This window comes from Thamnophis elegans, chromosome 9 (genome assembly GCF_009769535.1).
Source record: "Thamnophis elegans isolate rThaEle1 chromosome 9, rThaEle1.pri, whole genome shotgun sequence".
NCBI lineage: Eukaryota > Metazoa > Chordata > Lepidosauria > Squamata > Colubridae > Thamnophis > Thamnophis elegans.
This window is the reverse complement of record NC_045549.1, coordinates 24,108,242-24,124,790: the sequence shown is the minus strand read 5'-3', so window position 1 is coordinate 24,124,790 and position 16,549 is coordinate 24,108,242. Positions and strand designations below refer to the sequence as shown.

The 16,549-nt window shown below is 36.9% G+C and overlaps 1 protein-coding gene and 1 long non-coding RNA gene across 6 annotated transcripts in view; one reads left to right on the top strand and one right to left on the bottom strand.

Annotated features, from left to right (window-relative positions):
* The first annotated feature begins 921 nt into the window (after window positions 1–921).
* Window positions 922–10,761, top strand: LOC116513051. Of its 2 annotated transcripts, none has more exons than XR_004255958.1 (2): window positions 922–1,370; window positions 10,633–10,761. It is a non-coding gene; the product is annotated as an uncharacterized LOC116513051 (long non-coding RNA). The 2 variants fall into 2 exon arrangements; XR_004255957.1 differs by lacking the exon at window positions 922–1,370 and adding an exon at window positions 4,675–7,328.
* Window positions 8,222–16,549, bottom strand: part of SGMS2 (sphingomyelin synthase 2) — a 35,100-nt gene continuing 26,772 nt past the window's right edge. For all 4 annotated transcript variants that reach the window (XM_032223833.1, XM_032223836.1, XM_032223834.1 and 1 more), the window contains 3 exons: window positions 14,674–14,827; window positions 11,288–11,454; window positions 8,222–10,832 (listed from right to left, as the gene is read on the bottom strand). In XM_032223833.1, coding sequence (XP_032079724.1) covers window positions 10,629–10,832; window positions 11,288–11,454; window positions 14,674–14,827 — 525 coding nt within the window. In that variant the 3' untranslated portion in view covers window positions 8,222–10,628. The remainder of the gene's footprint in view (window positions 10,833–11,287; window positions 11,455–14,673; window positions 14,828–16,549) is intronic.

Below are 16,549 nucleotides of genomic sequence, written 5' to 3'. Positions count from 1 at the left end.
GACTGGTCACCTTACTAATCACCATTAGGTGCAATGATGATTGTTATCCATAAGCAGACAGAATGATTTTATGGAATCCAAGCAAATGTCTTGCAAAAGAAATGTGTGCAGTGGGTTTATCCATTATTAACTAAAATGATTGCTAATTAACATTGTTTTTAGAAATCAACCACAGACTGCACCATCAACAAATTGGTTTTGCCCAACAGCCCAAGCTAAATGTGTGTGTTAGGACTTGTGAGGTAATCCAGACAAGAAGGACAATCAAGAATACTAACCCTATATTGTAAGGTTTCCGTAACGAAACCATGCGTGTCTCAAAATACTTCTCCCACCCCTCACTTTTATTCTCCCCAAATCCTGGGATTCTGAGGTGCTTCTCCCTTCTCCTTCAGACTCAAATATGGTTTATTAAACCGTTGCCTAGGCTGAAGTTCTTTCTTGTGTCTCCCACCTATTACAGTCTCTTTATGATCAGAGAGTGAATCAAATATTGCGTGCTTGTGTTTTAGCCCAGCGGCAGAAGCATACAACCTGAAGGCTACAGAAAGTTTTTCAAAGTATGTGAAGGGCTGCATTCTAGGAGTACGTGACTGGAACATGTACTGGCCCTGAGTTTGAACAATAATATTACTGTCTAAGCTTTTGCAAGGCTTAAAACATCAAATAAGTCCCCATTGAAGCAAAGCCAAATCTTTCAGCTAGTTGAAATTCCTGCTACCCCATTTAGATGGAATTTTGGGTGCCACAGAATATACAGCCCTGAGAGTGCAGGTTGCAGCTCCCCCCATCCCCCAGCCTAATATGTTGTGCAAAGACAACCCATGTAAATTATTAATGATTCAGGGTCTGTATCTGGAAGCAGTTTTTTTTATGTTGTGCTCTGAAATACACTGGCTTTCAGTTTATTTCTATTACAATCTTAATAGAATAAAATCAGACATATTTATCCCAGTGCTTGTTTGTTGACTGTAGAAGATGCATGGAGTTTGGCTACCCTGAAGGGAACTATTATTAGCATAAGCATTATACATTTCTAAACTGAAATGAAATAAAATAGTGGCGTTTGCAGGTTTAATTTTAAGGATGTGGAGGAGGGTAGATCCATCAGGTCAAAGGTTACTTAATCTATGAGGAAATGAAGAATACAGTTAATTTATTTTAAAATATAGTACACCATATGTATTTTTCCACAGGCATTTTGTTTTGCAAATAATAATATGATTTCATTTGCTCTTATATCATTTAGTGATTGTAAAACCTTCTGTAAATGACAAAATCCGGATATTAAAAACCACGTGAGTCTGAAAAACAGATACAGGAAACAGGAAGTTTCTTGAAGTCACAACCCTTCTGTAACCTTTGCAAAGGTATACTATTTTTATCATTATTATTTTTTTAAAAAAACATTTTCTTATTGTGTTAAATAAGTTATGAACTGGAGTAAAATTTGCACTTTGGTTGGAGAATTTGTTTCAAGGTCCCAGAAACGGCCTAGGTGCCATCTATTCTGATAACACACTTATGTGTATTACTGTGAAATACACACAATCCTAACGAATACAGTATGGGGACAGGTTGTGCATTTTGTCTGAATTTGATTTACATGGCGGCAGAATCTTCTTTTAGGGAGTAATTGGGAATAGAAGAGTATCTTGGAGAAAAGATACTGAGAAACATATAAGTAAGTCTGCAAGTATATATGGACCTGATAACAGGATGGGGTATGTATTGGGATGGGGCATGTATTTGGGATGGGACATCTATTGGTAACATGATGGCCACAAGTGTTAGTGTGTGTGCTATGCCTGCAACAAAAGGATACTGACAGCTTTCCAAAATAAACTACTAATTTAGTAATAAAGCTGGCTGGTATGTTGCCAGTTTTGGAGGTAAGACAAAGAGTTATTGCCATTTTGCTGGTGAGCAGGATAGGGAAGATGCCTAGGCCATTGCACAAAATTATATGATAGCAGTGGAGGCCTAGGGACAGCCCCTTGAGGCCAGCATTAGATTCCTATTGTCCACAGTATAGGCATGCTAAGTATAATACAATCTTGCCACATATGTTCTAATTTATAGCAACTGGAATGCAGTGCATTCTTATAGTCAGTTAAATACATGGACATGACCAATAGCCTTTGGTCCTTTCTCTGTTATAAAAGCAACCCATAGAAATAAATTATGTCCTGTTACTTTGAATCTATAGGACATTAAGATTATTTATAGGTCATGTCCTTTTTTTGTTTTGAGCACCATGATAATTGATTGTCATATATCAATTTTTATTTTGTCCCATTCTGTACATCACTTTATTATACATAAAAATCACTTAAACTATCTTCATTTTGTTTCCTTCACTAACCTGTTGTTAAAATTCTGCAAAATATCCATTTTTAAGTTGCATTGACCAAATAATATGGATAATATTTCCAATATAATTGCATATTAGATTCTCTAAAAGCAGTTTTTAAAAAATATTATACTTTATTAAAGAAACACATACATACAGAATAACATTTAAAATAATTAACATTTAATTAATATTAATATTAACATTTAAAAATAATTTTAAAATAGATTAAAATATGCTAGCAATTACATTAAATTACAAATTTAGACCAGTTTAAAAATGAGATTTCCTAAAAGATTGTGAAAACTTTATGCTAGTACTGATCTCTTTTTTTAAATGTTACAAGCCAAGATTTCTTGATTTAGAATACTTGAATATGTTAAGTTAAATAAGTTATATATGTAGACAAGAATTCTTAGATTAAATATAGAATGTTTTGATACATAGATAATAACTAAAAAGTTATATAGTACTCAGCTGTCAAATTCTGGCAAAGTCTGATTAGCTTCAATAGTTAAGTCCCTATGCAAAATTATGTGTCTTTTCATTTGAAGGCTCCCTTTTTTTATAATATTGATGATACTAAAATTGATTGTAATAGTTATCAATTGTTTTATTCCATGTCTGTTCTGGACTTCACATAGTAAATAAATAGTAAATAAAGCTACTACAATATTTACTCAATCAATAGTTTTAAACACTATAATGGCCCATTTTATAAATTAAGTAATGTTTGTGTAAGTAATAATTTCAGTACTTAAGTCTGATTGTGCATTATAGTTACAGATTTTTAGTACTTTTCATTCAAAAAATTTAAAAACAGTCTTAAGAATGTAAAGTATTCATTTTCAAATATTTTTCTTATGCAATATAGACATATTGACGTAACATAAATACTACAGTAATATGCCGGGACTGCTTCCATCAACCCTCTCAAATCCTCTTAGAAAGATGGTACCAGTTGTTCTCAAGAAAGATCTGTGTCCTTTCTTTAGGATACTTTAAACAAGTTAAGACATTTATGGTTCTTCAAATTTTGTTCAACATCGACCTAATCTCAGTTTATAGCAAATCCTGCCACTGTATTTCAAATTCTATAGTGCTCAAATTACATGTTCTTACTAACCTGTTTTGAAGCAACTGGGCACTGATAGAACACTGATTCAATGTAAGCAAAAAGGTGCAGAGAAAAATACAGAATTATAATCACGAGGATTAGCACCTAATTTTTATAAACATAAATATGAAATTTTGTATTTTTATTTGGTAAAACAATCAAATACCTCAGATGGTTCCTTGCAGTATATACCAAAATGTGTCCAAAGTCCTTTATATAGCTAGGATCCGTGATTTTAAAAAAATCAGCATTTTTTAAAATCTCTATTGATCTAAAAATAAAAGAGTTATAGCACCTTCCAAGTACAGTTAAAATTGTATATATCATCTGCTAGTCATCAAATGATTTTTAAAAATATCACCTATTAAGATATCAAGGCAGAAGTTACACAAAGCTTCATCTAAGTGTGTGTGTGTGCGTGTGTGTGTGTGTGTGTGTCTGAGTGTGTGTGTGTAATCATTTCCAGTGAAAGTATGGTACCTTCCCAGCATCTCAAGTAATGGTCACTCTTGCTCATGGCTAAAATTTTTGGGGATTGAATTTAGTAGATAATTTACTAGAGTTACAGAAACCCATTTTCTTATTTTTTTATTTTTTTTGTACAGGCATCTCCTTCAACTGAGGCTCTGGGAAATTTCCAAGGATATGTAATACTAAATATTTCCCTTTTTTTTCAAAAGACCAAAGCAAATGCAGAGAGGGATTTAAGCACTGGCTGTCCAATATTATTGTCCAGATTATACAGTTTCTAAAGATTGGGGAGCCTTGGTTCTTAATAGGGTTATTCAATTATTTACCAATGTTTCACTGGGAGTTGGGGAACATATTACTACTCTGTTTCCCTGAAAATTTGACATGTTCTGATAATAAGGCCATGCCACATTTTTCTGGTAGGCAAAAATATAAGCCCTCCCCCGCAAAGAAGCCCCCTGGACAACCTCCCCCACCTCTGGTTAGGCAGAGCGCCACTCACCAACCTAGCGGTATCCCGAAGGTGCCAAGCCACGGGATCCGGGGGTGGCAACGGTGAACGCGTTGCTTGGCGCCTTCGGGATACTGCTAGCTAGGTAAGCAGCACTGTGCCCAGCTGAAGGGGGGGTTGCCGGGCAGCTGCTCTCTTCCAAGCAGGCTCCCAAAGAGTCGGGTACAGCCTCAGGGGTGAACGGTTGTGTTGCACTGTCACAGCAGCGCAGCACAGCAGCCATGAAGCGAACATGCTCACGAGCAGCCACCCGGCAAACCCCCTTTCCAGCCAGGCACAGCGCCACTCACTGACCTAGGAGTATCGCCAAGCTGCATGAGCCTGCCTGTTCGCCGCCTGGCTCCTGCAGCTTGATGCCTTTGGAATGCCAGTGAATGGTGCTCTGCATGGCTGGAGAGGGGGGTTGCACACTCGCTCACGTGCCTCCCAGCCTCACAATAGCCTGGCCCAGGTCTCCCTGCAGAGCTAGGGCACCTCCGCCGCTGCCGCCATCCCAGCATGGCTTTTTTGGCGGCTTCCAAACCGAGTCTTCCAGCAGAAGCCGCCGAAAAAGTGAGTGTGTAACCCCGCTCTCAAGCCATGCAGAGCACCATTCACTGAATGGCGCTGTGGCCGGCTGGAAAGTGACTGCTTGTGAGCGTGGTTGCTTCATGGCTGCTATGCTGCACTGCTGCGACACTGCAACACAGCCGTTTGCCCCTGAGGCTGTGCCCAGCTCTTTGGAGCTCGCTCGGAAGAGAGCAGCCGCCCGGCAATCCCAAAACAATAAACCCTCTCCTTAGAATAAGGCCCAACCCATATTTTGTAGGTAAAAAAATAAGATCCTGTCTTATTTTCAGGGAAACATGGTATTATTATTATTATTATTATTATTATTATTATTATTATTCCTCCATCCTATGCATTCTCAAGGCTGTTGAGAGCAAAACAAAAAAAGAGTAGCAAATAATTTCCTGAGAATCTCCTTTAATGTAAGCTCCTCAGGCTACAATCTATATCACTGTTTTCGGAGGACAGCATAGCAAAATTAACTAGCATTCAACCAATGAAGCTGATAGTGCAGAATAGATGTTTGCTCATACAAATAATATAGTTGTTTGTGAGCCATATTTGAGTTTGGATTCCACCCATTTAAAATAATTGTTTAAGCAGACCATGGATAGTGAATTTGCAGATCCAACCCAATCACTACTTATAATCCCTGCTGTTTTCTCATAGTTAGTGTGTTTATATAGCCTAGGCTCATAGGTAAGCATGCTAACAAATACAATTATGAGCACATAATGTGCTCTGCGGCCAAAATAAACCATTCTATTACTTAACAGGATGGATGGTTCTTCTAATATGCTAAATTGTGGCTATATATCCCATAGTATGATAAGCCACAATTGCAAATCTAGAGCAGATGTGCAAATCTTATTTGTATATAAGCTATATATTTCTCCTCCTGAGAAACTCCCCAAAGACATAAAATGATGAGTAGCAATGGCAAAAATACAACTATTACTCCTAATAAATAAAATTCTTTAAAATGCAAAAATCACATTTTTTATTTTAGTCTTTAAGATCTACAACAGAAAATATATTAAAGCTGAAAGATACTGAACAGTAGGGAAATAAATGCCTTCCATAGAGATGATATGGTATATACACCAGGGTTTAGTATTCAACATATTAAAGATATTTACTGCTAGCTACCTGTTTCAGGTTACCAAGGATAGGAACAAAAGCAGCAAACATAAATATATATGTACATATAATGGTAGAAACAGCTATGGCTTCTATTAAAATCTTTTAATAGCATTTGTGTATGTCTACAAAAACAAGCTCACTTAAGGCCATTCAAATCAGGCTTAACCTTGCTTAATATACTGAGCTGGGTTGCATATTATTCTTCCTGAATTAGGTTGCTATAATCACCTGAAAGCACCTGAATGGATAAGCACCTAAAATAGTACTATTTCAAAAATGCTGTCAGCAGCTCTTCACTAGTACCACTGATTATTAAAAAAAAACATACCTAACAAAATATATTCAACCGAAACTGCAGTTATATGGCTACCTGCCAAGTGGACACATTTGTTTAAAGAATAATCTCTAAAAAGAGGTAGAAACTACTAAAAAGATGAACTGCATCAAAATAAAAATTTTAAATGTGCCAAATTCCTTTTTTAAAATCTTCGCATATATATCACAATCTTTCTACATTGTTACCCATCTAAATCCACTGTTTAATATTTTCAAATCCCATTTCAAGTGGATTTAAGATCTGCCTTTGGTTTTAAATCTAAATGTTTTAGTATAGTCCAGACTAAAATATTAACCATTATATTTTATATTTCAATTTCTTGTACTAAGTTGCTCATTAAACTGTCTTATCCTTCTATTGTATTTCAGCTATTAGTCATTTTCAAAATTTTCCCATTAGGGTTAGGGTTAGAAATCAGGCCTTCACAAGCTGTAATCTTTTGGCTGAGGCATCAACTAGGTTTTCTTTTGTAGGATAACTAAGGATAAGATGTATGTATGTATGTATGTATGTATGTATACATACATACATACATACATACATACATACATACATACACATACATATATGCTTCTTAAAATTATTTTTTCTCATGGTTAATCATTGTCCAAAGGATAATGTTTAAATCCTTTCCTTCAGGCAGAGTATTTGTTTTTTTAGAGTACTAATTGGCAAGATGGTACAAACCTGCAGAGTTAATAAAGTTTATCATTAATATATTATTATTTATTATAGTTATCGGAAACAACTGAATAGCCACAGATTGTTTATCCCATCCCAGAGATTTCCTTCATAGGGGCTATTTCTGAACATAACAACTTTATGTGCTCAAGAAAAAGAATAGAAAGTAAGAACTCAACATTTCTCATATTTATATTTCTATTAGTTTTTAAAGGTAACTTCAGGGGGATTTGTTTTTCTCTGTGCATTTTATGAAACACAGTACTATATTAATCTTGAAGACCAGATTTCCCCCTATTTTATCTTTAAAATGATAGGATTGTTTTAAATTCACCAAAAATAAATGAAGATAGGGTTTCTTTGTTAGTGATGTGTACTGATTTGTTTTTAAAATACTTGAATGGTGCTTAACAAGAAAAATTGTTTAAAGATGAGGATGAAAGCTGCTGTATGACATTTTTTTCCTTCAAAATCATTGCCCATAAAACCAAGGAGAACATATGCCTTAGGTTCTCTAGATTTTTTTTCAACAACAATTTCAAATGTATCTTTTTCATTCGAAGGGGCTTTCTCTGGACCATTCTTTAACTGCCATATAATAAGACAAATTTATTTATTTATAAAATTTAGAGAAAAGTGCATGATTGGGGAATTCCAATCTGTTTTGCCAATAAGAAAATTTCAAATTTTGACAGTACAATGGCTGTGATGCGGGAACACTGATAGTCATAAAAATGACTCTCATTAAAGGAGAAGATGTCTACAAGGAAATTATTAGTGTCCACACATGGGACTCCTAGGCCATGAACAATGTTCTCAAACTCAGTAGTCTGTTTCCACCTCAAACTTCTATATCAGTGGTTCTCAACCTTTCTTCACTATAGATCAGGGATAAAATTCAGCAGGTTTTGGAGAACCAGTAATGGAAATTTTGAGTAGTTTGGAGAACTGGCAAATACCGCCTCTGGCTGGCCCCAGAGTGGGGTAGGAATGGAGATTTTGCAATATCCTTACCCCAGGAGTGGGGAGGGAACGGGGATTTTGCAGTATATATTTCCAAACTCCAGCTGTTGTGTCCTATTAAGATAAAGCTAAAAACAAATTTATCTGTATTTTAAGTTCTGAATTTGAATTTTTCATTTTGTTAGTAACATCTATGTTCTGACTAAAAGATGTAGTTTTCCATGTGATATAGATATCCTGGTTCTAGTGAAGAAAATTAACCCATAATAAAGCATTTGACTTGAATATCACACTTTATCTATGATTATATTGTTTGCTACATCAGAATTTGTGATCTTCTGAAAATTAATTCTATATGACCTTGTATAACAATAGCTATGTTAATCTATGAAAACAAAAAATCAGAAGGAAACTGGTAGCACCTTTTCTAGTTAACAAATTTTAGAGAAAAACAACAGCTTTCAGAAAATTTTCACCAAACTCCATCTTTTTTTAAATTTGACCTTACAAATGTTTAAATGTCAACTTTTCTAATTGATTTCCTTTTATGTAGTTATAAACTTCAAAATATTTAAAAGTTATATTAATTAAAGCAAATGTGAATAGTGGTTTTCTGAATATTGCCTTTACTGACATATTATGAAAGCATAGTATACTAAGGACAAATACAATCTATTTAATTGCTATGGGTTGTAATTCTAGTAACATAGTTTGGTTTTTAAGCCAAACTGAACAAAAGTAGTGGGCCATGTAAATTTTTGTGTGCATGAGCTTAATAAATACTTCAGGTGTTATATTATAAACAGAGACTTGGTTCAAACAAATAAATCTTGAAAACAAGAAGATATCAGATTGGCCATGTGACCATTTAATAATAAATAGTGTTAGGTAATAGTGAAACAAAATATTCAGTGGAAAAACTTTAGCATAACAACTCAAATGCCAAAGGAAAGCAAAAATGATATTCATCAGTAAATGCATCATATCTATCTCAATGTTTTAGTGAATGCAATTTAAAAAAAAACATTGAAAAATTATTTTCAAGACACCATTTAGATGACACTAAAGCCAGGAAGTATGAATTGCTGTTCTTCTTGATCTGAAATGCTTATTTCAATTTATTATTTTTAATGCATTGTATTGAATGTTCATGTGCATATGTATTTCAGTAACCATCACAACAGAATATTGACAATTCTACTGCTATTTTGCGCAGAAGGCATTTTAAGCCAGGAGAGGCTTTCATTAGCAGAATTATAATTGTTGTTTTCCCCTTTTCCCTGAAGGTTTCTGTATCACTCTCAAGCTGTTCTCAAAGGGAACTTAATGAGCTAGGTTAAATCTGGGGGAAAGGCAAAAAAGGCAGAAGGGAAGCACCAAATTCATTTATTTTCCTTTTCTGGAAAGAGGAACCTCAAAGGCTCTTGTCCACAGATAGATATAGACTGGTTACAACCGCTTCAAAATTTTGAGGTGCTGTTTCAGTGCTGAAAATTTTTATTAGACCACTATCTTTACTAAGTGATATACTATCTTTTCAGTTGTTGTCTGAAGGATGGTCAATATTTGCTGTGATTGCAGACTCACCATATAATTCATCTATTGAGCATTAACTGTTAATGTTAATGTTCAAAAAATGCTCCCAGTACATCTGCCGCAAAGTCATGCAAACTAATTGACCAGTAGAAAATAAATAATCCTTTTGACATATGTATGTTATTTTAACAATAAATTAGTTTACCTCTTCTCTTTTAGGACATTGAGGACATTAGTAGACATTATTTCTAGCTTACAGTATCATCAGGTAAAATAGGTTTTATTTCCATATATAAAATTACCACATTAAAAAAAAGTTAACAGAGAATAGCATGTACTGGTACATACAGTGAACTGGTAGATACAGTGGCATTATGGGATCATAATATAATTCATTCCCATAAAAGAATATAAAAGATCACATTCTGTTCTGGTTTTACCAGTTATATGTAACAGGCCTTATATATGCACCAGTTGGATTTAACACCTCTACCTGCTAATTTCTGTCACTCTCAGCTTGAGAGACCAGTATTGTGCATTTTACTTTTTTTCCCTCATCGAATTGCAGAAATCTGAAGCTGATATTTTGTTTCAGAGTTTCTGTGGGTGAATGATATTTAATAACAGATGGTGTGATGTGTACTTTGGCACCTCTTAATCTCATTAAGAAGTCAACATCCTGGTTCTTTTTCTCAGGAAGTATTATATTGGCACTGCAGTGTCATCGAATGCCAATGTCTACTAATACTGAAGAGTGGGATGAAACTGTACAATATGAGTATTACAAAATTTACCAAGGGATAGCTATTATTTTCTAATGGCTACAAAAGTCTTTTCTCAGATCAATTGCACAGAGTCTGTTCCACTTCTTCAATAAACAATCTAAGTCATCTTGAGAGCTTTGGTTATAGCATAAGTGTTTTGGTAAAAAGGAAAAATAATATGAATGTTTTTGCCTTCATCTTCTTCAGGTGGATTTTTCATTGTCCTCTCCCATTTTCTGCACACGGGAATATTTTTTGCAGGAAGACTTGAAACAACCAGGAGGCCATGTTATTGGCCATGAGAAACTGCAAGGAACTGAGCCTTGTATGTTCTTCTCAAAGAAATTGAATATTGGATACCACCATGCTCGAGACAGAAAGTTAGTCTGTGATGATATTTTCAAGTTCTGTATTAAGAAAAAAAAATATTAAAATCATGTTTAGATTGCATTTAGTTACAGCCACCAGAAATATTCTTTTCCTTAAACTGAAAGCACTGTCACTGTATCATCTGTTTGGTTAAAGTCTGTTTAACACAACAAACTACTGTAAATGTATTCTTTTCTCACCTACTATTGGAAATTATTGTGTAAAATTTTAAGGTCCTGTTTGGTAAAAAAAAGGAATATTTAGCCCTCTTTGTATTGCTGCTTTCCTGTGAAGAGCTCAAAGAGCTACTTGCTTGATGCTTGGCATTTCTGAGCAACTGAGCTTAGTTATGACCTTCTTAATTTCATATATGTTGCTCCTGATAATTACTTTGGCTTATGGTTGAACATATGCATATGGTTGAACATATATATCTCAAGCCCAACATTTAAAATTCATTTTAACATTTAAAGTTGGCACGCATGCTCCTTACCTTTTCGTTAGCCATTGCATGATACCACCAGAAGAGCCTAGTTGTGATAAAATAAGCAATGACAACATCTACAGTGTAATGCTCATGTCCTACCAGGATACAGATTATTCCAGCAACACTCATACACCAGCAAATCAAGTGATACCACCAGAAGTGACGAGGTGAATCTGTACAAAAAAATCATATAAAACATGGACAATAATATTCTATTCTGGAGACTACAGTTCAAAATTACAGTTGTAATCAAGAATCTTACCAGGTGACTGGAGAAGGACAAATAGTGTTGCTATCTTCAACACTGGGAAAAGGGAGACCTAAGTAATTATAGGCACAACCAAATATGTATATGCATAAATGTGTGTATATGCATGCGTGTGCACACACACTTCTGAAATAGGTTAGTATGTATGTATGTATGTATGTATGTATTTAATTAATTAATTAATTAATTAATTAATTAACTTGTATGCCGCCCACTCTCGGAAGATTCAGGGCGGCTTACAAATAAGAAGGGAAAGGGGAATATAAAAATAAAAAACAACAGTTAAAAATTTAACAACATTCATAACACAAGATGGGGCTGGATAATTCAACAGCCCCAGGCCTGCTGAAACAGCCAGGTCTTGGTCACTTTGCGGAAGGCCGGAAGGTAGTGAGAGTCTGGATCTCAATGGGGAGATCGTTCCATAGGGCTGGAGCAGCAACAGAGAAGGCCCACCCCCAGGGGGTCGCCAGCCAACATTGGCCAGCAGATGGAATCCGGAGAAGGCCTAGTCTGTGCGATCTAATAGGTCTCAGGGAGGTAACTGGCAGGAGGCGGTCTCTCAGATAGCCAGGTCCGATACCATGTAGGGCTTTAAAAGTAACGACTAGCACCTTGAAGTGTGTCCAGAGCCCAATGGGCAGCCAGTGCAGCTCGCGAAGGATACGTGTAACGTGAGTGTACCTAGGTGTACCCACAATCGCTCGTGCGGCTGCATTCTGGACTAGCTGAAGTCTTCGAACACTCTTCAGGGGCAACCCAATGTAGAGCGCGTTACAGTAATCCAGTCTTGAAGTGATGAGGGCATGAGTGACTATCCAAAGGGCCTCCCGGTCCAGATAGGGTCGCAGTTGGTGTACCAAGTGAACCTGGGCAAAGGCCCCCCTGGTCACAGCCGACAAACGATGTTCTAATGTCAGCTGCGGATCCAGGAGGACTCCCAAATTGCGAACCCTCTCTGAGGGGCGTATAATTTCACCCCCCAGGCTAAGAGATGGAATAGCTGGACCATCCTTGGGAGGGAGCATCAATAGCCACTCAGTCTTGTCGGGATTGAGTGCAAGCTTGTTCACTCCCATCCAGACCCTGACAGCCTCCAGGCACTGGCACATCACTTCTACTGCTTCACTGAGTTGGCATGGGGCGGACAGATACAATTGTGTATCGTCCGCATATTGATATTTAATCCCGTACCGGCGTATGATCTCACCCAGCGGCTTCATGTAGATGTTAAATAGGAGGGGGGACAGGACCGAACCCTGCGGCACCCCATAATTGAGGGGCCTATGGGTCGATCTCTGCCCTCCAACCAACACCGACTGCGACCTGTCCGAGAGGTAGGAGGAGAACCACCGAAGAACGGTGCCTCCCACTCCTACCTCCCGCAACCATCGCAGAAGGATACCAGGCCGCTGAGAGGTCAAGAAGCACTAGGATAGAGGAGTGACCCCTATTCCCTGGCTCGCCAGAGATCATCGATCAGCGCGACCAAAGCAGTTTCCGTGCTGTAACCAGGCCTGAAACCGGACTGAAAGGAATCCAGATAATCAGTTTCATCCAAGGACCGCCAGAGTTGAAAGGCCACCACTTTGTCAACAACCTTCCCTACAAACAGAATGTGAGAATTTTGAAAAGAATCCATTGCTTGGCAGCAGCCAGCATGGTCTTATCAAGAAAAACATGCTAAAACAAACTGATTTCTTTTTTTGATAGAATGATCACTTTAGCTATCCAGAGAAATGCCAATAGATAAATTGTACACATGATTTCAGGAATGTAATCAACAAGGTCTTCCATGAAAATCTAGTAGAAATGTCAATGGACTAGCTAGATACAGAGCCAGTTGAACAAATATATCTAACAGGTGTACATTAGTGAATCAGAGCAATTTACTGCAGAGTTTTGTACTATTCAAAGCATGCTACTGGATGATAATATATATTTTAAATGACTCAAACATAGAGGTATAAAACCACTTTAAAGGGCAGTGTCAAGGTTCCAGAGGCATATGACAAGTTGCAACAATAAGTAGAAACCAGCAAATGGGTAGGAAATGGGTAGGAATAAACAAAGGTGTGAGCCTAGGGTGGAAAGGACTACATTTGACAATAGTATGCATGAAAAGGATCCAGGTGGACCATGTGCTGAACTTGAGTCAGCCTAGGATGTGATGCAATTGCAAAACAAAACAAAAAGTGTGGGAGGGGATGGAATGGAATCCTAGGCTGTATCATTAGAAGTATGAAATCAAGCTAACAAGAAGCCATTGTTCTTTCTACTTTGTATTGGTCAGACTGTGCTTAGAATATTGCATCCACCTTTGGGCACCATAGTTTAGAGGACATTCTGAAACATGTCCAAAAAGCAATTAAGATGATGAGGGCCCTGGAATGAAAAACTTAAGAGGAATGATTATAAGCTACACATATGTTCAACCTAGAGAACAGAGGACTGTGGTGATATGATTTTTTAATTCTTAGTGTTTTCCTACAAGCATATGGTCTGCTTTTTTCCAGATCAACTAAATGTACATTCATTGGTTGCACGAGGAATTGTGCCAGGTAATGAGGTTTTAATAGCTGCCAGCTGATGTAAGGTTGTAAACTGTAATCTGTAAGATGATGCAATGAGGATGATTCAGCAATACAGGTATCCCCTGTTTAAGACTCTGGTGGGGTCCACAGAAGTCATTTACTGATTTAAGAGATGTCTATATATATATAGGTGGCCATTACAGGGTGTTTCTCTCTCTCAACGTGTATCTCATTTCTCTTCTTGTGTCCGTAGCTGAGTGGTAAGGGATTTATCTACTTGTGTTTGTCTGTATATAGTTCTGTACATATAAACCACTGTTAATTGTATAAAGGCGTTGTGTGCTGTGTGCTGTTGTTTGCTCCTGGGTTTATCTCATAATACTAGTCACACTGCCATAACAAATTGACTGACTAGCTTATTGCCCAAACTCGACATCATAGACTGAGAATGACTGGCCCAAAGTTACCCAGAATTAGACATAGACTTTTAAAGGGAGAATACAACTCACAGTCTTCTAGCCTGGTGCTGGCATTAAACATTTTTGTGAAAATATTTTTATTTTTGAAAAAATGCAAATATTGAAACTTACATTCCTTGATAAATAGGTAAGTGAGTGTTAAGATTACAGTGTGTCCACTGAATAGAAAATCTCCACATAAGATATGTGAGCCTGTTATAGACAGACCACCTCCTGAAATTAGTTGCAGAATTCGGTGAACTTTAGCTTGAGAATCACCATTTAGCTAGAATTAAGTAAAAAAAGAGGGGGAATTGTTAAATGGTACATTTGACAGGATAAAACATTTCAACGCAAATTAAAATTAAAATAACAAAATGCATTAAAATACACAAAATAATTTATCTATAACATTTTATAGTATATATGTGAAAATCAGCAAAGAGGTTCACAACAGTTAAAAGCCAATGGAGCATCATTAATTATTATACGAAGCAATCCATTTGGATCCTTGGCAGACAAGTTTTAGTCTGGGATACAGTGTAGAAACTATACTGGTCATACTTATGATCTTTGGAGAAGCTAGGTTTTGGGGAAAAGCAACCTTGGTATTCTTTGATCTCTTAAAGGCCTTTAGTCCATAACATCCTTCTCTGGTGGGCTGGAATAAGGGGAGACACTGTCTTACAATGAATCTCCTCCTTTGTGAAAGATCAATTCCAGTTGGTAGGGAAGGGGAAATCTACTTGTAGGTCTTTAATTTATGGACTGCCTCAGAATTCTCTTTTTACTCCAGTTCTCATTAATAGTTACATAAAATTGCTGAGGGAGGCTATCAGTAAAGATTAAACTTGGTGTCATCAATAGATGATAATACCTAGTTAGACATCTCAATTCTGGAATGCATCAGCAGTATGGAAATTCTGACCCAGATGTGCTTGTCAAAATAACTTTAAGTTTATCAGCCTACTGATCCCAGAGAAATACTATTTTTCACTCTGAACTGAGTTTTATTTTCCTGTTCAGAAGTAATTCATAATTTGCTCCTCTTAATTCAGAGTTTCTTCTCACTAAGCAGATGGCTAAGACAGCTTTTGTACAGCTACATTTTGTGCATCAATTGTGGCTTCTGATGGATCAAGCGGCTGTTTTCACAGTCACTCACGTCCTAGTCACTTGCTATTTGAAATACTATAATGAATTGCCCCTGAAGAACATTTAATAGCTGCACCTGGCACATAAAATGGCACCCTAGACTGTGATGGATTTTTCCTGATATACGGTACCTAAGTGACTCTGCTGCTTCAAAAACTGTACTGGCTGACAATTAGCTTTCATGTGCAATTCAAAGTGCCAGTTGTCACCTTTAAGGCTCTACATGGCTTTGGCCCTAGTTATCTAAGACTGCCTTCTCCTATATTCATTTGTAAATGTGACCAGATCGAATACGGTCAAATCCCTCCTGGTTATTATCTTTATGAAACTGCTATCTGAGAAGGCCTTGGAAGCAGGCTGATAGCTTTCTCCCTTTCCTTGAAACTCCCTCCAAGTGGAGATTTCAAGACCTCCCTTCTGAGCTGTCAAAATGTATCTGCTCCATCTTGTACAGCAGTGGTGGGATTCAATTTTTTTTACTACCAGTTCTGTGGGTGTGACTTGGTGGGCGTGGCAGAGAAAGGATACTGTAAAAATCTCCATTCCCATCCCACACCAGGGGAAGGATACTGCAAAATCCCCATTCCCTCCTGATCAGCTGGGACTCAGGAGGCAGAGAATAGATGGGGGTAGGGGCCAGTTAGAAGTTGTATTTACCGGTTCTCCAAACTACTCAAAATTTCCGCTACTAGTTCTCCAGAACTGGTCAGAACCTGCCAAATACCACCTTTGTTGTACAGGCAGAAGGGATGCATTGATTAGAACTGGAATTTGTGACCACATGGGTTTTGCTTTCTCAATTTTTAATATTTTGATTTTGCCATTTAGAAAAAAAATGTATATGGAGGTGTCA